Here is a 24,265-nt window from a genome sequence, read left to right as displayed (position 1 = left end):
TCATAGAAATGAACACAATCATGTCTTTTTGATATCGACATTTTACTAGTCATCAATTTCCGTACTACTACACTTCTTAAAAAATGGCATCTCTCTGTTGTAAATTTGTTGTACTTGCAAGTGTACATATATATGCTTAGTAATTAAATTAGGCTCGTCTCGTTTTTAAATACTTACCAAATTGATAATTCGAAGAAAGTTGATATAAGTTTGCGTTGTTGCTTGGTAGAGTCAATGTGATGGTTATGGTCTAAATAAATACTGTTTTGGGCCGCTTGCCAAATCTTTGGATATCCCTTTTGTTGTGATGAACTGATAATCAAATAAAATATGTTTGATTTTGTTATTATCGGTTTTTGATTTACACGAATTCAAAGACTATTCAACAAATGTGAATGAGTTAGTGGGGGAGCATTATAATGCAGTCCAACTTCTCAAAGTTATTAAATCAATTTCTAAAAACCATATTTAGTGTTAACTAATACTCCAATTACAAGCAACAGCTTTTCCAAGGTCCAATATACTCTTTTGTTTTTAGTTTAGAACTTCAATGATCCCAATGGACGGCCTTGGTACGGTTGCTTCACTCCATTTTTAAAATAAGGGAATCAATTGGAATAGGAAAGAATTCTGTGTGTTGGGTGTTAGCCTTGGATTTTTACGTGTCTCAAAGTTTTCTTTTCTTGATTTCTTTGTTTGATTGCCCATTCTCAGGGAATAACATTAATCCAAACGCAAATGCTCTATAGACTATACGGCAAAGAAACCGTTTGAGATTTCATTTTTTCCAATAAAATAATTATTATTTTTCAACTTTAAGAACGGCCTTGTGAAAATAAATAATAAATTGATACTCTTGAAATAAATAATATATCTATGTTTTCTTTTAAACAGTTTGGACAAAAAGTTCAAATCAATTAAATAAAATACAAATTAAACATGCTGTTTTAAACAATTCTAAGCTGAAACTTAAATTATTAAACAGCCTGCTATACAAGGGCTTTATTCTTTTTGTGGGCTCATTTAATCTTCAGTATGAACATGCAGGCCAGCTTAATCAAATACTGGAAAAAAGAATATCTTTGTTATTCAGGTCCAATAACTTGAACCCGAAACACCCCCAAGGAACAATTCTGGTATCGATCTTAGATTCTAGAGGGAAGTAGTAGAATCCGGATCCTTTCTCTTTCATGTATGGTAAAGCTCTGCTTCTCTATGTATCAGATTTGTACAAGAATGATGCATTCCTTCTTATTTTGTGTCTGGAGATTTGCATTTGTGTTTGAGTGTGTAGATCACGGCCAATGCAGGCGACGTGTTTGTGGAAAATTCCAGCTGAATCTTTTCCATTGCATTCTCAATTTCATTTGTCAAAGAAACATCTAATGGAAACAACTGCTGCAATTTGATCTGTCTACTTGGCAGAATTTTACGCCTGACAGTGAACTCAGTGATGGAGTATTGGAGAGGTGTTCTAAAGGTTCCAGTGGATTCTAGCAGCAGAAATTACTGCAGAGTTGCTGTATCTCTCTGCCTGTCTCCTAATACTAGATCACCAATTGTAAGCTCTTTTTTGCTTCAACAGTTTCAAATCAAAAGCTAAATGAATTTCTAATTTCTTTGAGCACCGTGATATGGTATTGATAGGTGCCTTGTGCAAATGCCATCTTCTTTTGTGGAGATAGAGTTGAAGGCACCAACAACCCAGTAATCGAGAGGCTATCTGATCCGCAGAATATAGCTCAAGTTTTGGTCTCTAAATTTGGTGCTTCTGTTAATGCTTGGGTAATCGAGGCTTCCATTTTCAATGGACCTTTCGCTGTTTATAGAGACTTTATTCCATCTGTGAATCAGTGGGGGGAACCAAAATCTTACATTCCAGATGAATTCCCTGCTTCTACCTCAACCCTCTCTCTCTTATCCAATTGCCTCAAAGAAGTACATACTACTCTTATCAATTATTTAATTGTTATCTTGTTTCTTATGTTTTCTTTGTTGTATTATTTTCACTTCCAATTATATTCTTTTATTTATCAATATGGCAGGCCAAGAAGGCCATTTCGACAACAAAGTCCACCGGCCGCAGCTTAGCATCTTCTTCATGTTGTGAGCCCAAGACGTACATTCTTGGGTTTAGTAAAGGCGGCACTGTGCTTAACCAGCTGGTAGCAGAGCTGAGCGTTTCACAAGTGCAATCAAACACGAAAGAACAGCAGATGATCAGAGGATGTTCTGATGAAGATGTTCAAATTATCCCACTTAGTAAAGAAAGCCTTTTAAACAGCATTACAGAGATACATTATGTGGATGTGGGTTTGAACTCTGCTGGTGCATATATCACTGATCATAATGTGATTGAGAGCATCTCCAAACGTGTAATGCAAGGGGCTCCAGGAATTCGTTTTATCCTTCACGGAACGCCTAGGCAATGGGGAGATAGCAGGCGCGTTTTGATACGTAAAGAAAAAGACAAATTGATTAATCTTCTTCAATCTGAAGCCCGAAAGAGTGGAGGGAAATTAAAGGTCTGTGAGAAGTTTTATTTTGCTGACAGAGCTCCCAATTTGCAGATGCATTTTGAAATCATTGAAAACATGGATGTTAGTTGAGAATAATTCTGCACAACTTAGTTGCCACTCTTGACTTGACTGTCGTTGTAATTATGACTTAATGGGGAAGGGTTGTGAAGTCTAGTTCATTTTATGCGGTTCTTGAAACTCAAGTGATTGCAGAAACTACTAATTTGTTAATGGTGAAAATTTTATCTAGATTGTATGCGTATACACGAATAACTCAACTAAATTTAAGAGTCTCGTAAGCGATACCAAACTCGGCCCGTGAGAACAATACATTTGAGTCCAAATGTACAGCTAGATCCCAGACCAAGATAAATGGGCTTTAGAGGCCTGTCAAGAATCTCCATACCAATTTTCAATAAGAATTATCAACTATCAACAGGGAAACATGTATTGTGAAACGAGTTCTCATTTATCATTTCGTGAGCTTCAGTAGAACAAGGTGTACAAGCTGGGTTCATACAGAGAGCAATCTTTTATTCAAATATAGCTAAGAAGGAGGAGGATGGGAAACAAAATTCAACAATTCAAAGCTCTCAAATCTTTATTTTTGGGCTCTCACTTTCATCTTAGTTGATCCTGCACCAAGAAAGATTTAAAAATAAACATCAATTTAGCCAAGGTCATCATACTACATATAGAAACATCATTCTGTAAAGCAACCAATCATTAAAATAGAAATAAATATAAAGAAACTTACGCCTGACAGTTGGTGGTTTTGGAGATGGGGATATTAATATCAACACCACACTTCTTAGGAAGGGACGAGGCAGCATCTTGCTTTATAGTTGGGAAGCGAGCTGCGGCTGCCTTAATGCAGTCGCATGCAGCTCTTCGATCAGCGGTGGTGGGAGCAAGCGTCTTCAAGTTCTGGACCCCAGCACAGCAGGAAGCAGAAGGAGAAGCGACCCCTCCTGTCAAGAATGGAATGCAAGAGGCCAAGGACGAGTTCACTTGCCCACAATCCACAGCCTCTCCTGGCATCACGAATTGAACAATGGCCAACACAACCAACATTGATATCACTGCTCCTTTCATTTTCGCTAATGTGCCAAAATGCTTAATTAACTGAGATTTTGATGAGCTTGTGTTTTTAAGCTTGAGTGAGATGAACCGACTGCCGGAATGTGGTATTTATAGCTCTCAAATTTGAGGCTCAGGAGGGAGTGATGCGTGACGATAGAATTTTCAGTTACATTATTTTGGCTTCTAGTCTACTTTGAAATGCCACTTTGCTCACCTTTAACAGTTAAAAAGCACCACTTTTGAACCATTTTGATTTCTTTATCTCCTAACAGTTTCTGATAGTGTTTTTTCCTCATTCCAACGTCCAAGAATGCACCTGTTATTTGGTAATTTGCATTGCCGTGCCAAAACCGAAACGCAATCATATAGTTACATACGATCAGCAACATTCTATTGAAACTCGTACTGTATAATGAGAGCATGTTCATTTGCAATGGCGCAATATGAAAAGCAATTGGATTCAAGTTATTATTAGAGATACTGCGGGCGTGCTCTAGTATAATTTAGTTCAATGAATCTGACCAGTGATCATGTTTATTCATTTTCCATTGATAAGTGTAACAGTAATAGTATCTAGCTATATGCCTAATTATTTCAACTTTTGGTTCCCTTGACGTGCAATATAATTAAGAACTGTGGAGTAGGATGAAAAAATTATTATCGGTCATCAAGCTATTTTTCAAGTTAATCTCGCAGCAAAATAAATTAGTACTTTTTTACATGATGTAAAAAGAGGGGGAAAAAAGGACCAATAGCAATTACGTTGTTTGTTTGAGTTTGTAGACGGGTATGGGAAATTTCGGCTCCTGACAAAACCCCGATTTGATTCATACAAGCTTTTCATCATGTTTCATTGCAAGAATTAATCTCAGTAGAACTGGGAGTACTACCAAGAAATTACACAGAACAGTCATGCTCCCTCTACGTCTTAGTTATGCTGCACAAGAAAGTTAAAGAAAAGAACATTAACATGTGCAGTGTGTCTAACTAGGCAACATTTTTATGCTTGTGGTATTTTTAAAGGTTACACTGGATCCTAGCAGCAGAAATTACTGCAGAGTTTCTGTATCTCTCTGCATCTCTCCTGATTCCAAATCACAAACTGTAACTTTTTTTTTATTCAACAGTTAAATAAATTTATAATTGCTTGAGCACCATCACCACGACATTGGTAGGTACCTTGTGCAAATGCCATCTTCTTCTGTGGAGATAGAGTTGAAGGCACGAAAATTCCAAACGTGTGATGCAAGGGGCTTCATGGCACGCCAAGGCAATGGTGCGATAGCAGGCGCGTATTTATACGTAATGAAACAGACAAATTGGATAATCTTCTTCAATGTGAAGCTCGAAAGAGTGGAGGGAAATTAAAGGTCTGCGAAGAATTTTGTTCGCTGATAGAGCTCCCAATTTGCAGATGCATTTGAAGTCGTTGAAAATATGGATGTTAGTTGAGAGTTGTTCTGCAGATTTTAATTTCCACTCTTAACTTGACTGTTGATGTAATTGCAAGACTTAGTGGAAAAGATATGATCCCAGTTTGTTTTGTGCAGTTCTTGAAACCCATTTAATTACATTATTCATTATCGAAACCAGTAATTTGTTAGGCAAAATTTTTATATTAAATTGTACGCACAAATCTGAAATATGCTCTTCCTTTTTCTTGCATCTCTGCGTTCCTTTGAGATGAAGTTAAGAAAATCTAAATCTAGCTCAAAACTATACTCTACAGTCTCGTCAGCGAATTTAAAAGTCGGCCTCTGAGAAGAGCTGAAGCCCAGACCAACGTGAGTGGGCTTTAAAAGCCTGTCAAGAATCTCTATACCAAAGCTCAATGGATTCGCTTAATGAAACACCATAACAATTATCAACAGAAAAGATCATATACAGTGAAACGAGATTCATTTATCATTTCATGAATTTCAGTATAACAAGGTGGATCATAGAGACAACAATCTTTTATTCAGAATGACTAAAAAAGGAAAAAAAGAAAAAGGAAATGTCGACAGCTCATAGCTCCCAAATCTTTATTATTTTCTCAGCTCTCACCTTCATCTTAGTTGATCCTGCACCAAGAAAGATTTAGAACAGACATCAGTTTGGCGAAAATTATCATAACATACATATATATGTATATGTATATATATATATATATATATATATATAGAGAGAGAGAGAGAGAGAGAGAGAGAAACATTCATTCCGTAAAGCAACCCATCATTAAAATAGAAATAAATATAAAGAAACTTACGCCTGACAGTTGGTGGTTTTCGAGATGGGGATATTAATATCAACACCACACTTCTTAGGAAGGGACGAGGCAGCATCTTGCTTTATAGTTGGGAAGCGAGCTGCGGCTGCCTTAATGCATTCGCATGCAGCTCTTCGATCAGCGGAGGTGGGAGCAAGCGTCTTCAAATTCTGGACCCCAGCACAGCAGGAAGCAGAAGGAGAAGCGACCCCTCCTGTCAAGAATGGAATGCAAGAGGCCAAGGACGAGTTCACTTGCCCACAATCCACAGCCTCTCCTGGCATCACGAATTGAACAATTGCCAACACAACCAACATTGATATCACTACTCCTTTCATTTTCGCTAGTGTGCCAAAATGCTTAATTAACTGAGATTTTAATGAGATTGTGTTTTTGAGCTTGAGTTTGATGAACTGAACTGAGTGCTGAAATGTGGTATTTATAGCTCTCAAAGAGGTTTCAGCGTTAAGATTTGAGGGTCAGGGACTGATGCATAACGATAGAATTTTAGTTACATAATTTTGGCTTCTAGTCTACTTTGAAATGTCACTTTTCTCACCTTTAACAGTTAAAGAAGCACCACTTTTAGATCATTTTGCTTGCTTTATCTCCTTCCTGTTTCTGATAGGATTTTTCCGGTGCATTACTCGTTCCAATGTCTAAGAATGCACTGTTTATTTGGTAATTAGCCCATTAACAAGTTGGTGCGCAGAAGATAAGAGAAGGTAAATGACATAATGAAAAGTAAGGATTTCCACTCTATGGGCAGGAAAAGAACATAAAATTAAATGCCGATTCATTCAGATATAAACACAAATAGGAAGACAGCATTAATAGATACCCAAACAAACGCAATCAGAGTAACCAGTAACCTGCCAGACTAATGGTGTCCACAGCAACACAAAAATCTCAACGACCGACCTAGGAAGCAATCTTTCAAAGAGTAAAGATGTGGCAATTTTACGACTTAGAGCAGTTGAACTATCAAAAGCTGGAGGGTGAGGATGAAGTTTTTTGAAAGTCAGAATGAACATTTTAACAGAATGGAGTTCTTTTTCTGTAACCACAGTGTAGGATGAAAAAAATATTATTTATCGAGCTGAGTGTTCTAAGTTAATTTGGCCACAGCAGAGATGAGTGGTTTCTTTTAAGTCTAATTACCAACTAGATCCAAAAACTTTTAATTTTCACAATATTATCCAATTTTTTCTAAAACACTCAGTAATCAAAACTTTTTTATTAGAATAAGGAATTTATTTTTTCTAGACTTGATGTATATTTCCACAAGCGGATAGAAGATTAACACATATTTATTAGTTTTAAATGAAAGATTATATGTCAATTATCCAATAGCAAAATGTAAAACACTCATGTATACGTGTTACGCTCGTATTAGTTGTGAGCCTAAATAAATATCTCTCTAAAAAGTATATATCACTAAAAAGATGAATGATATTTTTTGTATTTAATGACTAGATAAACACCATTGTTAAATTGATGCAGGATACCAACCAGAACAACCATATCAATAAAAAGTTTTTAATTTTTTTTACCTAATCTATATATATATATATATATATAGTTCAATAATAAATATTTTAAATATTTACCATACAAGTATAAAAATATCTAAATTATTTATTATCATTCAGGAAGTTGCTTGCAAATGCACTTAACAGCAGTTCACATACTCCAAATATTTTAAGAGATATATGGAAGATTTTTTATGCCGTTGGTAAACCACTGAGACGAGATTTTGCCTATAAGTTAGGAAGGCATCGATCTAAATTTGTTTCTCTTCTTTTCCCTTACTGACACATCCACAAGAACTGAAATCAGGTGCCATAAAATATTGTAATAACAAGTTGTGTAAATACAGAATTCTTCTATTGAACCCTAGTAACTAGATCCATTTAGGTACATTAATTTTTAACTTGGAGTGATCATATAGGGAATTGCTTACCTGACTTTAATGTTGCAACTGAGGTTCATACTGAGTTTTGATTATTTATAATTTGAAACAGTTATAACGGAGCAATGCTAAAATTAATTAAGAAGCACATACAAAACGCGTTGCTGTGAACAATTCTTGTTCACTTCGCAAAACAATATGGGGTTCAGATTACGTAAATAGACAGGTTTAGATTGAAGAGCACTGAAGAACATTATGTAATTGTTTAGTCCTCAATTGGATTAACTATGGAATGCAATCGTACTGGACAATGTCTGCTTGTTCAGTTTTTATTTTTAATTACTTCTTATTTTTTTCCTTATATACCCACTTCGCTTGAAATTCAGAAAGACGCTTGAATTCAGAAAGAGGGAACGAAATCAATAACTGAAGATTAATGGCATAAAGACCTCATTAATTAATGATTAAAAGATTCTCGGCAGAATTTGGATTATAATTAGGCAAAAGACTCTCATGACAGGACATTCTTTATTTGAAGGGAGGAGACGTCCGAAACCTTTATCTTCGGATCTCCATCATCTGGAGTTGAGTTAATGCTGGAGCAAGAAAGTTGAGAAGAACATTAAAACTGTGCATGTTTGATCAACTGAAGCATTTATAAAAGGAAAATGAGGGACGACAAGAGTTAGGAAAGCTTAGCTTAGCTCGCAGTCTTAATGCGATGATTATGTCGGTTAGCTCAATAACATATATATTTATTTCTGCAGAATTGACATGTTTTCATTTGACCTTCTAGTAATAAATTCGTAATAAGGAAAAACAATGTCGCAATTTATTCTTTTCTTGTATATTCGTCAAAAACAAACTAGTAGTTGGCTTGCCTGAACTAAGAATTGCCATTTTTACTCTGTTTTCTCAATGTGCATAGGTAGTTGCAGCTAATGTGAACGGAAAGAAGTAATACTTTAACTGATCCTAATTAATAAAATGTGTCTTGCACATGCTACATATCGGTTTTTCAACCTTTTGTTTTTCATACATATATATTATGAACTCTGCTTGTAGTTTAGTCCCCTCGTGGCACTTTTTCTTTACATCATGTCTGAAATCAAGAAATAGATTTATAGGTGTACCATTATAGAAATATTACCAGGACTTAGATGGATGCATGGTGTGATTAGTTTCTATACTATAACATTTTGCCTCAAGGAAGAAGGAGACTTTTTTTGGAGAAGCTCTCATAATTCCATCTGTTTACTATATTACCCTTAAATTTGTTTTATAGAAAATGGCTATCAGCAGCGACAGACTCTTATTTAAACATGAGTTACATAAGCAAAATATAAGAAATAGCAACACCACTCGTTTCTTTCTTCTCTTCTTTTAGCTTTATTAAACTTCCTTTCCCTGCTCGCTTAGTTGCTCGACCTCAGTTGATGCTGCACCAACAGAAGAAAATAAAAATCATTTAATTAGTGCTGCAAACTTATCAACGACCATTATAACGTCAAATGCAGAGTCATGTAATTAATTAATTAAGTAATTAACCAATAAAAAACTGAACTTACGCCTGACAGTTAGTGGTTTTAGAGATGGGGATGTTCATTTCAACACCACAATTCTTAGGGAGGGAGGAGGCAGCATCTTCCTTAATAGTAGGATAGCGGGCGGCGGCTGCCTTAATGCAGGCGCAGGCGGCTCGGCGGTCGGCGGTAGTTGGAGCAAGTGCCTTTAAATTCTTGACCCCAGCACAGCATGAAGCAGAAGGAGCAGCGTCTGCACCAGTCAGGTATGGGATGCAAGCGGCCAAGGAAGAGTTCACCTGCCCGCAATCTATAGCTTCTCCTGGCATCCCCATGAATTGAAGTAGAGCAAATGTTACCAGCACGGACATGACTACTCTTCCCTTCATGTTTAGTAATTAATGGTGTAGCTTAAAAGGTTGTGTCTGGAGGTTTTATTAAGATGAAGAGTACTGTTATGGAGTTTGGAGAGACACAAATGAGTATTTATAGCATTTAAAAGTAAGAATTCGTACATCACAGCACAACCAAAGCAGTTATATTATTTTGGCTTATTTTTCCCTTCAGATGTCATTAATTTGTTCATTGCAACTTTACATAAGGATAAGCTTTTGGATATAAATGAAACCTCCTCCTGTCCTATTTTTGAGGTAGCCCTAGTTCAGCTAATTAAAATGGCATCTCAGTTTTTGGAGAAGCACATTAAGGTTGCTTGAGATTCAACCTTATTTATGTTGCCTCTCAGGCTCAATTTTCTGGGCAATTTAGCTGAAAAAACTAAGATACAAATTTGCAACCTGTAATACAAATTTATAATCTCTTGTGTGATACAAAATTCTTTTCTGGTTCCAAATAAGTACTTACTCTAATTTCATTTTTCTCTATGATAGTATGATTTTTATGCATTTGTTCATATAATAGGATCTTGCTAATATTACTGTAACACCCGGATTTTTTTTTTTTTTTATATATTTAATAATGAGTTTTTATTTAAGTTAATTTTAGCTTCATTATTATTGGGTTTAATTTGAAATGATTTAATGAAAAATTTAATATTAATCAAATAAATGAGTTATTTTCTATACCCAATTAGTTTGAAATTTTAAGAAATTATTCAAGTAAATTATTTGAGAAATGATTATATTTTGGTTATTCAAATTTTCCCAAATGCACATTTATATAAGTAAAATTATATATTGAAAAATTTTGGAAGAAATTATAAAGGGTGTTTTAATAAAAGAATTTTGGGAAAATTGGTATTATAATTGATTAGTAGTATTAAATTTTAAGTTGGAAATTGATTATTTAATTTAATTATGTGTTAGGACTAAATTGGAAATTTATTTTGGAATAAGGATTGAAAGTATAATGTTATTTTTATGGGGTTTTAATGGAAATTTGTGAGCTTGGTATTTTTGTAAATAAATATGTCGGTCAGGGGTATTTTTGTAATTGTGTATTTTCAATAATTCGGATTTGGCCCAAATTAAATAGCTAGGGGCTTAATTGAAAGGCTAAAAAGAAGTTTGGGGGTCAAATTGGAATTATGCAGGATGAAATTGTAAGTAATTAAGAAAGTTGAGGGACCAAATTGTAATAAGAAAAAGTTCAGGGGTCAAATGTCGATATTGAAGGGAAAGAAATCGGGGATAGAGAAAGTAGATCGGAGAGAGAAGAAGAGAGGCGATGGGAAGAAGGGAGGAAGGGCGGCGTGGCGTGCGTCGCAGGTCGGGGCGTGGCGCGCAGACCGCGGGCCGCTTGGCCAGCGCGCGGTCGCGTGGCGGCGCAGCGCGGGCGAAGCGCGGCGGCGGCTTGCGTGGCGACTGTCGTCGGGCGTGAGGCGGCCGACGGAAGGCCGGCCGGCGTTGGTGGCAGTGGCAGGCAGCATGGCTGCCAAGAAGCGTGAGGCGCGGAGAATCGCGCGCGCGGCTTCAGTGTTCCGGCCCGCTTTGCCCGAGAGCGTTGTTGGCGGCGAGTTAGGTGGCGACGGCTCCGGCGAGCTTCTTTTAGCGGCGACGCCTGTGGTGGCCGACGGAAGATCCGGTGGAGAGAGATAATGGTGGCGGCCGGCGTTTTGGCTTTTCCGGTGAGCTCCCATGAGGATGGATGATCGGAGGACATATCCCGACTCTCCTCCGCTTCAAGCTTCGCGATGGCACTGGTTTCGTGGCAATCGGGCCGCTTGCGAATCGGACGGTCGAGATCGTTCGCAAATCTCTCCCGGATGATCGGGTGTCGGATCGGAAAATCGGGCGGGGATCGTCATCGTGTCATTGTGAGTCCGATGGTGTGTTCGGATCGTCGATCGGACTCCCGTGTCGGAGGCGAGTCGGACCGAGCGATCGAGCGTCTCGTAATTATCTTTGGCCCGTTAATTTTAGAAATTCTTGGTTTAATTGTGTCTATTGGATTATATTGAGTACTTGATGATATTTGTGAGTCATAAATATTTGTCCTCGGTTTGTCCGCCTCGTATTTTGTCTTTGTGTGGCGGGGTCGGAAATAGTGAAGTTTGGGGACCCGACTCCCGTTGTTTAAATTGTTGGATATTGGAAGTGTCCTTCCGGCAGTCCTGGACCCGTTTTTACGGGGGGGTAATGTTCGTGTTGTAGGGAGGTTCTGGGATGTTCGGTAGAATTCTCCGAGTCGAGATTCTTAGACAGTCACCCTGCGGAGTCTAAACCTAGGATTAATGATCGATTATCTCAGCCGTATTGATAAATTATTTTCCGTGATTAGATGATCTGTCTGTTCGGCTCGCTCCAACCGAGGCACCGGAGCAGAGCTAGGAGGTCGCCCAATCCTGTGAGTTAAAGTCATTTAATCATTGCACTATTGCTAAGTCCGATTTTAATATGCTATTTTGGAAGTTTATGTTTAACATGGTTACTAATATCTCAACGTGAATTAATTTTAATTGGATTATTAATTATTGAAGATAATATGAGTATTATTATAGTAATATTATAATAATTCCAAATATCATCAGCTTTTCACCCGAAATTTCGATGTTTTACTCTTAATTGTTAATCATTAATTTGATATGGTTGAATGACTTCATTATACAATATTTATTAAATGGATGATTGTGTCTTGGGAAACGTGGCTTGTAGAACATGCCGCTTGATGGGTTACATCGTGACGCGACTTGCAGAATGATCATGGATATAAGGTTATTATGGATTTGTCTCGCCTGATCGAGCTTGCTCTGGGCCGAGTTGATTGATGGAGTTAAGGTCCCCGATCGAGCGATGCTCTCTGGGCGCCGGCTTATTTGGAATTCAAGTGTTCAGGCTGGAGGTAAGGACCCTGATCGAGCTTGCTCTCTGGGCGCCAGTCTTATTGGATTAAGAGAGCCAAAATGGCTGTTAGATTTTGGGGTTTAGGGTTCTACCGAGCCACTCGTCCCGTAAAAGTAAATATATATTTATTTATTTATTTATTTATTATGGTATTTGATTATAATGTGATTTGTATTTACGTGCATGGTTGATATTTTGATTCGAATGATTAATATTTTATGTGAAGGAAATAGTAGGGTATGATTATAGTATGGTTTGATATACTGATTTGAATAATCTATGTTTTCTGAGAAGAAGCAATAGTCTCTAGATTATTTGATTTTAACTCACTCTAGACCCATACTCCATTTATGTTTTTTTCGGATTCGGTGATCGTTAGTTCTCCATGACTCTTATTCAAGAATCCGACTCCTTCATCATCGGGTGATGTATTTGATTAAGTATGTAAATTGGTAAATCTTAGATTCTCCGCGGTAGTAATAGTAAATGTATCAGTTGTAATTTTCCGAGCTCTGTGGTCTCGCCCTAGTTTTTCCGCGCATCAAGTATTTATGTAGAATGCAGCTATTAAGATAATTTATGGTTTTAATAATATTAATTTGAGTTGAGATTGTTTAAATCAGTGAGTGTCAGGCTTACTACGGGTTTCGGTGGCCTTAAGCCTACCCATTCCCTAGTGCCGGTCACGGGCCCACGGGTGGGGTCGTGACAATTACCTTCTATTTAAAATTACAATTTCATCAAAAGCGATTTTTCTGACTGATCAAAAATATTATTTATTTTATATATTTCATGCATTTAAATGCGAGACCATGAATCCTCAAAGTATGATAAATTAAACTAGAATCGAGCTAAACGCATAATCTATACACTAACTCTCGAAGGAGCTCATCGCGGTGTATTCTAGCTGGATCACTTAATTGAATTGTTTAACAATTTCGTTGTTTTTGTGGTCCATTATTGCTGAAGTTTGTGCCTAGAAGAATAATTTAGTGGTTGTGGTCCTGGCAAAATCGCTCCTAAGAAAAAATGACAAGAAAGGTATGCATTGTTTACTATTGTCTAATTTATGTAATAAGTAGGGCAATACAAGTGAGGAATATTAATCGTGTGACTGCATGAGTGAGAGGCATATACAAATTTGGGTTTAGAATAACTGTGATCTAATTTGGTAACTTAATTATTTTTAGTTGCTAGTTTGGGTTTATTTGTTGCTTGTTTTATCAAATGTGGTAACTTAATTACTTAATTGCTTGTTTGATTAGTTTATTAATAACTTAATTAGTTGTGTAATATTTATTTCCTTAATGTATGCAGTATCCCTATTGAGTTTCACCATGGTGGGACCTTAATTAGTAATTCTATAGTGAAATATGCTGGTAGAAGTAGTGTACAACTTAGTGGCATTTCGAGATTTACTATGGATGAAATAGAGAAAATATTGAAAAATTTAGGATATACACATTTCTTAAGTGTAGCTTATGAACCCCCTAGGAGATGGACTCCTATAGGGAAGGAGCTAGAGTTAGTGTTTGTTGAAACAGAAGAAGAGTGCAAGAAAATGTTCATAGAAGGTCTAGAATATGGATTCTTAAAAGTGTATGCAAAAGCTGTTAAAATGACACCTAATAGTGGACAAGCTGTAACTGATAATGACAACTTACTGAAAGAACTTGAAGATATTGTATCTGAAAATGAAAACCAAATCGCCTCTGAAGTGGAACCTAAATATGAGATGAATGTAGGAGAAACTGAGGGAGAAAGTAGTGAGGATGAGGATTATATATTTAAAAATGATGAATGTGATGATAAGGACAACCTCTCTTTCTGATGTTCCTGATTTAGATGTGGATGAGGAAAATCTGATTGCCAAGCAGAACTTAAAAGGTTTTAGGAAGACCTTAATTGACAATGGTTTTGGGTTTGGGTTAGATAAAAAATATGGGAGAGATGGCAGTGGGTTTGCGGGGGCTAGTAGCAGTGATAGGGTGGATGGCAATGGCAGTGATTGTAATGGGTACCATTCTGAGTACCCTGACAGTGATGCTGAAATTAAAACCCCGATATCTAGTGAGGAAGATGATTAGACTGTTCATAGAAAAAGGAAGGAGAAAAGAATTGTATACAATCCAAAATACAATCATGCAGAACTGAAGTTTTTATCAGGTATGAAATTCACAAATGCTAAACAATTTAGAGGAGTAATACATAATTATGCCATTTCAAATGGGTATTGATGTACAGTGAAAAAGGATTGGTGAAGATAGGATAGAAGTAAGATGTAAGGGGAACTGCATTTGGAGGGTTCATGCTTCAAAGGTGCCTGCAGAGAAGATATTCATGGTTAGGATAGTTAGACCTAATCATAATTGTGCTAGGGTACAAAGAAACAATATGGAAACAACTAAGTGGTTGGCTGATGAGTTTTTAAATAAATTTAAGAAGAAACCTAGTTAGTCAATTGCTGAAATGGAATCTGATTTAATGACGAAGTATGCTTTCAAGGTGTCTGTATGCTCATGTTATAGGGCAAAAAAATTAGCTTTACAGAAATTGAGAGGATCAATAGAAGCTCACTATGCTAGACTGAGGTCCTATGTACAAGAATTAAAAAGAGTTGATAGAGAAGGATCCTTTGAACTGAAATTTCATTTGGAAGAAAAGGTTTTATGAATGGTTGCAGACTAGTGATATGTTCAAATGGTGCATTTCTAAAGACTATACTTAGGGGTGCTATTTTGAGTGAAGTAGGTCATGATGGGAACAAATGTTCCCTATTGCCTGGGGAGTTGTGTTGGCTGAAAATAAAAGCACTTGGAAATGGTTTCTCACAAAATTATTCAATGACTTAACAATTGGCATAGGGATAGGCTGGACCTTAATAAGTGATCAACAAAATGTATTATTTATCATTTTACACTTGTTTACTTAGTTAATAAAACTTGAATGAAATGCTTACATCACTTATATTTATTTGTAGGGTCTCGTGAAAGTATTACAAGAGCTTGTACCACATGTAGAGATAAGAAATTGTACATGTCATATTTATGCAAATTGGAATAAACTACACAATGGAATTCAACTTAAGGAGCTGTTTTGAAAATTGTGTATAATACATATGAAGCTGAATTTGTAGCTAACTTGAAGGTATTAAGACAAGTTAATCTTGAGGCGGAAGAAGATTTTATTTCTAGGGATCCAAGAGTATTATGTAAAGCATACATATCCACCTTGCCTAAATATGACAATATTAACAACAATATTGTCGAGACCATTAATTGATGGATATGCAAAACAAGGCTGATGCACATTATTGACATGTTGGAAAAGATAAGAGGAGCATTGACAGAAAGGATTAAGATTAAGTCTGACATGATGAGAAGTAATTCTGATGTGTTTTGCCCTAGGATTAAAAAGAAAATTGAGAAATTAAAGTGGGAAACCATATTTTGTGTACCTAAGCCTAATTTGAATGACAAATTTCAAGTTAAAGTTTTTGATGACCAATTTATAGTGTCTCTACCAAATATGACTTGTACTTGTAGGGGTTGGCAACTGACTGGAATTCCATGCATTCATGCAATCTCCAGTATTGATTGGTTGAGGCTCAATACAGATGACTATGTGGATGATCACTACAAAAGGGATATTTATTTAGAAGCTTACAAATATGCTCTTGAACCATTGAATGGGCAGAAGATGTGGCAAGAGATTACTAAAGCCCCAATGCATCCACCACCATTCAAAAGGATGCCTGGAAGACCTAAGAGAAATAGAAAAAAAATCTGCTGATGAGAAACAAAAGACCCCAACAAGTTAAGCAGACATGGAATAAGAATGCAATGCACCTTATATTTTGCATATGGATACAATAGAAGAGGGTTTCCAAGAAAGGATAATCCACCTCCACCCAGAGCTGAACCTACAAATGAGGTATGATATATATTTCTACAAACTTATTATCATTTATATTCCATAATAATTTCATTTATATTTTTTTCTTATTGAGACAAAAAAGTAAAAGAAGAAGTAAATGCCCTAACGGTCCAAATAGTAATGTAACTCAAGTACATGAAAGAAATGAGTCAGGTGTTGGACTTGGAGAATCTGGTCCTTCCCAACAAAAATAGAGATGTGATAACATAACTATTGCAAAGGAGAGAAATCAGGTATATTTGATAATGCTACTTTTATATCTATGTAAATTGAAGTTGTGTATTTATGTAAATATGTTTTTGTATAGGCTAAGAAAGGTTATGGCATTAACATTTCAACAGAGACAGGAAATATGTATCTTAAGGTAAGGATTGAACTTATGTATGTTAGCATTGTTTTTTGTTATGAACTTAAGCAATATTCTTTTGAACATTGAAATATTATGTTGCAGATGCCAAGAGAAAGAAGTGTGAGATCTATAAGTAGGTTTTCACAAGCAGCAGAAGCAGTAAGGCAGTCCAACAAGAGGAGTAGGTTACCTTTAAAGTCCACCATAGAAAGATCAAAACAGAAACAAGGAGTGAAACCTAGCCAGGCTTCAATAGCATCAAAGCTAAAAGAGAGTAATCATAGATTATCTCAGACAAGTGCAGTAAGTCATATATTAGTTTATTCAAAAGAAAAAGAAAAAGAAAATGTGGTTGGATCCTCTAGGACAACAATGCCAAAGACTAGTAAGAATGCAATTTTAGTGATCCAAGATGGGCAGCATGTTCTCCCAAAGCCTTCCCAGAAGTTTAAGAAGTTGCCCTAATATTGCATGGTATATATGTGTACTACAAACAACATTGAAGCATTTATTTTTTATTTAGATTCATTGGGCGGAGATATATAATGCAGACGATATTGACTCAAATAACTTTTTGTAGTATTTTTGTTTGACATTAATATTATTTTTGTATGAATTTATTTAATGTCAATCATTTTTGCTTCTTCCTAATTGTGATAGTAACAAACACATGGTCCACATGCCTCTTGTTGCCAATACATATTTATTATTGTCCAATACAATCATATATAACACATGCAAAATAAAGGCACTAAATAATTGAATACTTGAAAAATTCTACAATAATCTTCATTGTATATATAAGTACATGAAAAATACACCCAAAATAGAAACAACCATAATATTCATTCATTGACTTGCATCAAATAACCCCATACTTCTACTGCATTAACCATTAACACAAAGAAATCCTCTACCACTAACATCCCACCAAATCAAGCATAAAGCTTGTATAGTAACACTGCGACTGCCCCGTAAAAACCTAGTTTATAGAAAACCAAACTTTCTTTCATCTTTTCAAGGTCCTCAATATTCTTTGCCCTCATTTTGGCTGCTGCACCATTCATCTTTTTAATTTTTTCCTTTCAGCAAAGCATGTTCCCTTTGTAGCATGCGTATTTGCACCATTTCTCCCTCATTCTTTGCTTCAGTGTCAAAATTTCCAAATTGCAATTTAGGTGCCTTAACTCATTGAGCATCAATATTGTCCTCTCATCCACCCAAGTATCATGCCACCTAAAGAAAGTTGCGCCCCTATTAAAGGAAAGATAAAATTATCAATTAATGCAATAAATTTCTTACCTTAGTAGTAGTAATAATAATAATAATAATAATAATAATAACAATAACAACAAAACTCATCTGAGTATAAGAACACCTCCAAAATTTACGCCCTGGATTATTCGCGGTCCTTAAAATTATCAACTTCGCTGGTCTTTGACATTCACAAAAGCAAACTTCATTTCCAGACAAAAAGCTCGATTTTTGATTTCAGAAGATGATGATGATGCCCCTTGCATTTTGAAACATTCTGTTGAAGCTTCTTGTTGTAGACGAATAAATGCAAGAATCTGTAAATGGAAGAAGCAAAACCCTGGCTTTTATTTAGAGGGAAAAATAGAAAAGATGGAAACAATGTCGTGTGTATCTTTCTTTCTTTTTTTTTTGGGTTGATGACGGTGCACTCTATGTTGGCAAGAAAAAGACACAGTTGCGTGTCATGTCATCATAGGCACACGCCCGAAATAACTTAGATAGATTTGATATAGAATGTAAAGATGATGAACTAAAAAGATAAAATTATGAAGTGAGGGTATATTTGAAAAAATGGTGAAAGGTCATGATAATTGGACGATTTTGCTTAAAAACAATAATCTTTTTGCTTTAAAATTTATAAATTTGGCACATATTACAATTTTTTTTGGAAGTATTTCAAAGATTATTAAAGAGAAATTAAATTTTGATAAAACTCATATATTAAATTTGTTTGTAATTTTAGCATATTATATGATTATTGTGTTTTAGATGTTGATTATAATCTTATATTTACCTCAGCAAAATGATATATTTTCAATTGCTTTTAAGGACGTAAGTGAGATAATACAAAAACATTTCTCAATCCCTAGAAGCTAGAACATCTTGGAACAAAACCTAAATCACCGGCTAGACAATTATTGCTCAAGCTTTAATCATCAGTAAACACCTAACTATCTGGTCTGATCTTTGCAAACTTACCACATCCAATCACCCACAAATTGATCATTAAGAAACAGTTCATCCTCGTCATAATGGACCTCCTTTGCAGGACTACTTTCATTAGCCACCAAGCATTTTTCACTCTTTCTCCGCTTTGGTGAGGATTCATCGGACTCAGGCGATCGACGCCTGTTGCTCACTCTAACCGGTTCTAAATCATCGGAACCGATCAAATGAGGAAAATTGAGCTTAGCTTTCGTTCCGCGCATCTTAAAAGCAGCACGGTCATAAGCCAAAGCAGCATCTTCAGGTGTCTCATAAGTCCCTAGCCATACTCTGGCTCCATTTTTCTTAGGATCTCTAATCTCTGCTGCGTATGTCCCCCACGGTCTCTTTCTCACACCCATATAATTCCGCTTCCTCGTTGGGAGGTGATTAGGACGCGCCACCTCAGGCGATACCCGTTCAAAGGCTGTGGAGTCAAGGTGATGTGAAGGAAAGGTATCAATGTTATCAGATACATTATCCTGAGTGTAAGTTGAGTAATCAAGTTGGCCGAGAAAGGAAGTGTTGTTACTAAATGTGGCAAGTGAGGTGTTCATGAAAGGAGTTTCAAAGTCATCCGTAAGGAGATGCTGCTGAATTGACTCAAGTACAAGACTGAAGAACCTGGATTCTGATGATGATGATGATGATGATGAGGATTCCATTTTCAAAGTGTTTTCCGTCACTTAGGGTTTTGGTGTTTGTTCTAGTTAATGGCTTAGGAGTTGGGTCCAGAAGGATTTATATACACACACACAATACACAGTAGTAGTCAGATCTTGATCGATGGTGATATTGACATGTGATATATAGATTATTAATTTTTTAATGTAGCATGGTAATGGTATATAAAATTTTATTTCATTTGTCTTAGTGTAATCACGTGTCAAGAATTTGTAATATTTAATCTATTATCTTGCACACGGAAAAATTTGTATGTTAGTGATCAAATTTATATTATTTTCTTTATTTAATCAAAATTGGCTAATCATTAAATTTTGTGATGCTAAACAGTCTAATTAAGGCAGTGGTTGAATAAAAAAAGAAAAGAAATATATGATATCATCACGTGGTTAATCATCCATGGCCTCCAATCAACAACTCTCTTGTAACCTTAATATTTTCAGAAATGGAAAACAGAAAAAATCATTCAATCTTAAATGAGAAAATATTGAAGAGCTGTAAATATAAAGATTGATGTATTAAATTATTAATGAAGAAGGGAAAAGTAATAAAAAAGCGATTTAAGTCTTCTTAATTAAGCTTGTTCCTGGAGTGGAGATTTTGGGTCTTAATCCACAGGCCATAAAATTGAGATAATTTCTTTATTTATTTTTTCAAAATTTTAGTAGTGGAAAATGAGTATGAGATAATTTTGATTAATAACTTATAAGGTAGAGCTTATTTGAAGAGAGTTTGAGATAAAAAAATGTCTTATAACCGTGTTTTTAGTATCAGTTAGGACTTACTTATAAAAAGATTAATTCTTTTAAGACTTAACTTTTAACACAGATGATGTCATTGTTAAAATGACACCAAGATTCTGGTCTGGTCCTTCCATGCAGTAAGACACAGTATATAATTAAACACTTAAATTTTAATTATTTAGTCATTTTAATATTTTAATTTTTAATTTAATCTAACAAATAGAAAAGAAACACTTTTAATTTTTAATTTAATCTGATAGGCACCTGAATTTTATTTTATAATAACTATAAACACATATACATAATACACGTGAATGTGTTGAATGAAGTCATATATGATCATAAAAAATTTAAGTTGAAACGGCTATCAAATTATATTAAAAGTTAAGATATTAAAATAATCAAATTATTCAACTTAGGTGTTTAAATTACATTACGTCCTACCTAGTTTGTACTTATTTCATGAAAAAAAAAAAGTTAATGTAGTCATAAACTATCCAGCAACTCTTAAAATTAACTTAGCCAAGACTTAAAAAAAAAAAAAAATTATTATCGTCTTCTCAAAATTTGACTTAATTATTTAAAAAATGATATATAATAAAAGATAATAGGCTTAATTTTTTCTTAAATTTTGTATACTTATTCTTAGATTTTTCTTATTTTGTAAGTTTGTTTATTAAGTTATATTTTAAAATGTATTAAATTATTTTTTAATTAATAATTTTATTAAAATACTTCTATAATATATATGGGGAATTTATAATTAGAGAGCTTTTGTAGTTAGAAAACTTGAAGTGGTTGTCTGAGTGGCCTATCTCATTAAGCCAATTCATATGTATATTTTACGTGTTTGACCTCTAATGAATAGGAGGGAGTCGTTTCCTGCAAACAGATTTATTAAGATCCTAAAGTAAAAGCCACACAAGACAAGAATTTGGCAGTTGGCAAACCCCAAACGGTGGGGCATGGGTCCATGTGGCTTTTTTATTTTTTATTTTTGTCTGTATCAGGCGGCCAAGGTGCACCCATATCTCCAAGATTCTCTCAGTTTACTAAGTGCAATAAAATAGGAGTAGTTAAAGCAAATTTAATTTCTTATTTTCAAGAATGCATTAATACAACTAATTATAACATGTGATTAATTAGCCACCTTTTGCATGTGTATGGCACTCCCTTTTATTCATCATGGAAGGAAATGACTTTGTTATTTCTGATGCTGCACTCAATACGTAGAAATCTATCATGCATGTCTTTTAATTTACTATCACTCATACACAAGATTTAACAAAGCAAAATAAAAGATTTAGAGTTCAAGCATTCAAAGAAGGCAGGCAAATAAATAATTAACAAAAGAAAAAAGGACAACCATACGGTCAAAAGAGAAGAGTAAAAAATTAAAATAATAATAATTTGAAAAGAATAAAGATAGAAGCTTTTATGAGGTTCTAGTACTATCTCAAAACCTCCAAAATAAGTCTTCTGATGTACAAGAAGTGCAGTTTTCAAATTGAACAGACAAACAAAAGATTTCTTTAAACTTAATTTTCAACGCATGAAATAAATAAATAAAGTTTACGCGTTAGAAACTGTGCTTAGAAAAAGTAAATATCAAAGAAAAATTGCACCATGTGTATTAATTTTTCTATTTTGTTTTTGGAGAATCCAGCGTGTGTTCGATTTCTTGTGCAACCATATAACCCAAACGGAATATAGATTTAAAACAACTACTCTGTCTGTTGCTTTATTTCTTTAGCGTTTTTGGGCATGTGATTGTTGGTGATTATATAATATATTAGCTACTCTAAAATCAATACAATGCTTGAGTATAAAGGTTTTAAGAAAATAGACTCATTTTCACATTTAATAAAAAATATTTTTTAAAATATTTAAATATAAAGAATAAAATATTTTATTTTAATTTACTTTTATGAATATAAAAATAAAAGTTATAAATATCAATTGAATTAAATGTGTAAAAATTTATAATATATTTATTAAATATAAATTAGAGATTGAAGTTTGGTTGTAAATTGATTTTATACTTTATATTTAGAATATGATATATATGAAACTTAAAATATAATAAATATTAAAAAATTGAATGAAAACTTTAAAAAGATGTTGATATAAAAAGCCCATTTGCAATCAGCAGAATAATGAAAGCTCATAGAAACATCGTCACTAGTTTTTTTATTATTAATTCAAAAAGTCGTATAAAGTATTAATAATAATATCTAATTTGCAAATGAAAGCCCTATGCATTATTTTTCAAGAAGAATCAAAAGCCATTCACTGTCCACTCCACAGTTGGTAAACACTTGAGAAATCTGATAAATTAACAGTAATTTATGGTCAAAATATCTTCTCTTCCGATTTTGCTCTTCTAGAGTCAATCCGCCATCATCTTCTTGAAGATGATTTTCCGGAGATTGAGCACAGAGATTCACCAATGTGCAGCCAGAATTTAAAGTTTGAGTTGACAGAAGACTGGAGTGATATTCTCTTGCAAACAGATAAAGATCTAATCGAGACTGTTGACTCGCTGGACCAGGTTGATGAAAGAAAGGTGGAGGCAGATGCAACTCAGGCGTCGATGGATGAGAGGAGGCATTATAAAGGAGTAAGAAGAAGGCCGTGGGGAAAGTACGCGGCTGGGATTAGAGATCCTAAAAAGAATGGTGCAAGATTATGGCTTTGGAACTTATGAGACACCGGAGGATGCGGCTGTCGCTTATGATAAAGCTGCTTTTAAAATGCGTTGCTCTCCGGAGCCCTCTGATTCTTTCTCTTCATCAAATTCGAAAAACAAATTAACTAAATGCGCATTTTGCAGGAGGAATGTAAATATAAAGACCTTCTGGAACGTGAAACATGCTTGGAAACACATAGATGTTACAAGTGACAAGTATTTTAAAAAGCCTTACAGCCCAACTAAAAAAGAGCTTATGTCCCGCTATGAACCAGGCCTACAGGCCCAATATTAAGGAGGGAATTCTGAAATCCTCTAAAATCAGCCTGAAACACACACAAGCGGTTGCCATTTTTGTGGGCTTTGAGTTTTTCTTGTTCTTTTAAGACTGATTAATCGGAATATAACATCATTTTTAAATCCTTAACTAATTTTCTTAAATACTAACTTATGTTTTAAATATGTGTGATACAAACTATGATTGAGCAAAATAATTTGCAGTAAATAACAAATTAACTAATTAAAATTAAAACTAATGATAATTATATCCTTTAGAAGTAATCACAAAATTAAGGTTAGCATTAATACAATAACGCGCTCTCCAATTTGAGTTGGTACTTGCAAGTTGCAATCTTCTCAAATGATTTGACTAAGATGAGTGCTGATAATTTTGGTGACGAAATAATAATTATAGAAATTTGATAGGAAAAAAAATTAAAAGGTTCAGCTTATTAATTAATGTCCATAGATTATTAGGACTATATTTTTAAAAAACTCTTAAATAAATTCAAATTATCACATCATCCATTGACTAAATTAATTATATAGTGACATATGTGGCTTATATCAACTCATAATTCAAATTTCAACCAATGAAAATACTACAATTAATAAATGAAACCACATGTATTATATAGTCTACAGAAGACTTAATAGACTGAATCTATCTACAATTTTTTTTTATATTTTTTCATTGTTTTTGTGCATAAAAAACTCGCTAATATGGTTTCTACTTACGATATGGCCTTATTATACC

General features: G+C 34.7%; 5 protein-coding genes and 1 pseudogene across 9 annotated transcripts; 2 read left to right on the top strand and 4 right to left on the bottom strand.

Moving 5' to 3' along the window:
* The first annotated feature begins 894 nt into the window (after positions 1–894).
* On the top strand, positions 895–3,154 carry LOC8265792 (mitochondrial protein C2orf69). 5 transcript variants are annotated; one of them, XM_048370031.1, is made up of 4 exons: positions 895–1,192; positions 1,426–1,561; positions 1,648–1,938; positions 2,046–3,154. In XM_048370031.1, the coding sequence occupies exons 2-4, from the start codon at positions 1,454–1,456 to the stop codon at positions 2,607–2,609; spliced, it is 963 nt and encodes a 320-aa protein (XP_048225988.1). In that variant the 5' UTR covers positions 895–1,192; positions 1,426–1,453; the 3' UTR covers positions 2,610–3,154. The 5 variants fall into 5 exon arrangements, with proteins under 5 accessions (XP_048225988.1, XP_048225983.1, XP_015584258.2 ...); XM_048370026.1 differs by having other exon boundaries at positions 1,295–1,561; XM_015728772.3 differs by having other exon boundaries at positions 895–1,197.
* Positions 2,968–3,689, bottom strand: LOC8265791 (non-specific lipid-transfer protein A-like). The gene is made up of 2 exons (XM_002511550.3): positions 3,277–3,689; positions 2,968–3,155 (listed from the first exon to the last, which is right to left on the bottom strand). The coding sequence occupies exons 1-2, from the start codon at positions 3,612–3,614 to the stop codon at positions 3,146–3,148; spliced, it is 348 nt and encodes a 115-aa protein (XP_002511596.1). The 5' UTR covers positions 3,615–3,689; the 3' UTR covers positions 2,968–3,145.
* Positions 3,690–5,484: 1,795 nt separating this feature from the next.
* On the bottom strand, positions 5,485–6,270 carry LOC8265789 (non-specific lipid-transfer protein A). The gene is made up of 2 exons (XM_002511548.4): positions 5,851–6,270; positions 5,485–5,665 (listed from the first exon to the last, which is right to left on the bottom strand). The coding sequence occupies exons 1-2, from the start codon at positions 6,186–6,188 to the stop codon at positions 5,656–5,658; spliced, it is 348 nt and encodes a 115-aa protein (XP_002511594.2). The 5' UTR covers positions 6,189–6,270; the 3' UTR covers positions 5,485–5,655.
* Positions 6,271–8,706: 2,436 nt separating this feature from the next.
* On the bottom strand, positions 8,707–9,755 carry LOC8265788 (non-specific lipid-transfer protein A-like). The gene is made up of 2 exons (XM_002511547.3): positions 9,331–9,755; positions 8,707–9,201 (listed from the first exon to the last, which is right to left on the bottom strand). Exons 1-2 carry the CDS (start codon positions 9,672–9,674, stop codon positions 9,192–9,194), a joined length of 354 nt encoding a protein of 117 aa, XP_002511593.3. The 5' UTR covers positions 9,675–9,755; the 3' UTR covers positions 8,707–9,191.
* Positions 9,756–18,926: 9,171 nt separating this feature from the next.
* Positions 18,927–19,875, bottom strand: LOC8265787 (ethylene-responsive transcription factor 13). The gene has a single exon (XM_002511546.4). It carries the CDS (start codon positions 19,776–19,778, stop codon positions 19,104–19,106), a length of 675 nt encoding a protein of 224 aa, XP_002511592.2. The 5' UTR covers positions 19,779–19,875; the 3' UTR covers positions 18,927–19,103.
* Positions 19,876–19,948: 73 nt separating this feature from the next.
* LOC112536692 lies at positions 19,949–23,560 on the top strand (annotated as a pseudogene).
* The last annotated feature ends 705 nt before the right edge of the window (positions 23,561–24,265 follow it).

This window comes from Ricinus communis, chromosome 1 (genome assembly GCF_019578655.1).
Source record: "Ricinus communis isolate WT05 ecotype wild-type chromosome 1, ASM1957865v1, whole genome shotgun sequence".
Taxonomy (NCBI): Eukaryota; Viridiplantae; Streptophyta; class Magnoliopsida; order Malpighiales; family Euphorbiaceae; genus Ricinus; species Ricinus communis.
Note: the sequence above shows the minus strand (reverse complement) of the source record. Positions and strands in the feature narration are given on the sequence as shown.

What these genes read in the sequence shown, in the direction of transcription:
- LOC8265788 (XM_002511547.3), bottom strand. Translation starts at nt 9,674, where the DNA reads ATGAAGGGAAGAGTAGTCATGTCCGTGCTGGTAACATTTGCTCTACTT.
- LOC8265789 (XM_002511548.4), bottom strand. Translation starts at nt 6,188, where the DNA reads ATGAAAGGAGTAGTGATATCAATGTTGGTTGTGTTGGCAATTGTTCAA.
- LOC8265787 (XM_002511546.4), bottom strand. Translation starts at nt 19,778, where the DNA reads ATGGAATCCTCATCATCATCATCATCATCATCAGAATCCAGGTTCTTC.
- LOC8265792 (XM_048370031.1), top strand. Translation starts at nt 1,454, where the DNA reads ATGGAGTATTGGAGAGGTGTTCTAAAGGTTCCAGTGGATTCTAGCAGC. An exon ending in CTAATACTAGATCACCAATT is followed by an intron (nt 1,562 to 1,647) that starts GTAAGCTCTTTT and finishes TGGTATTGATAG; the next exon opens with GTGCCTTGTGCAAATGCCAT. An exon ending in TATCCAATTGCCTCAAAGAA is followed by an intron (nt 1,939 to 2,045) that starts GTACATACTACT and finishes TCAATATGGCAG; the next exon opens with GCCAAGAAGGCCATTTCGAC.
- LOC8265791 (XM_002511550.3), bottom strand. Translation starts at nt 3,614, where the DNA reads ATGAAAGGAGCAGTGATATCAATGTTGGTTGTGTTGGCCATTGTTCAA.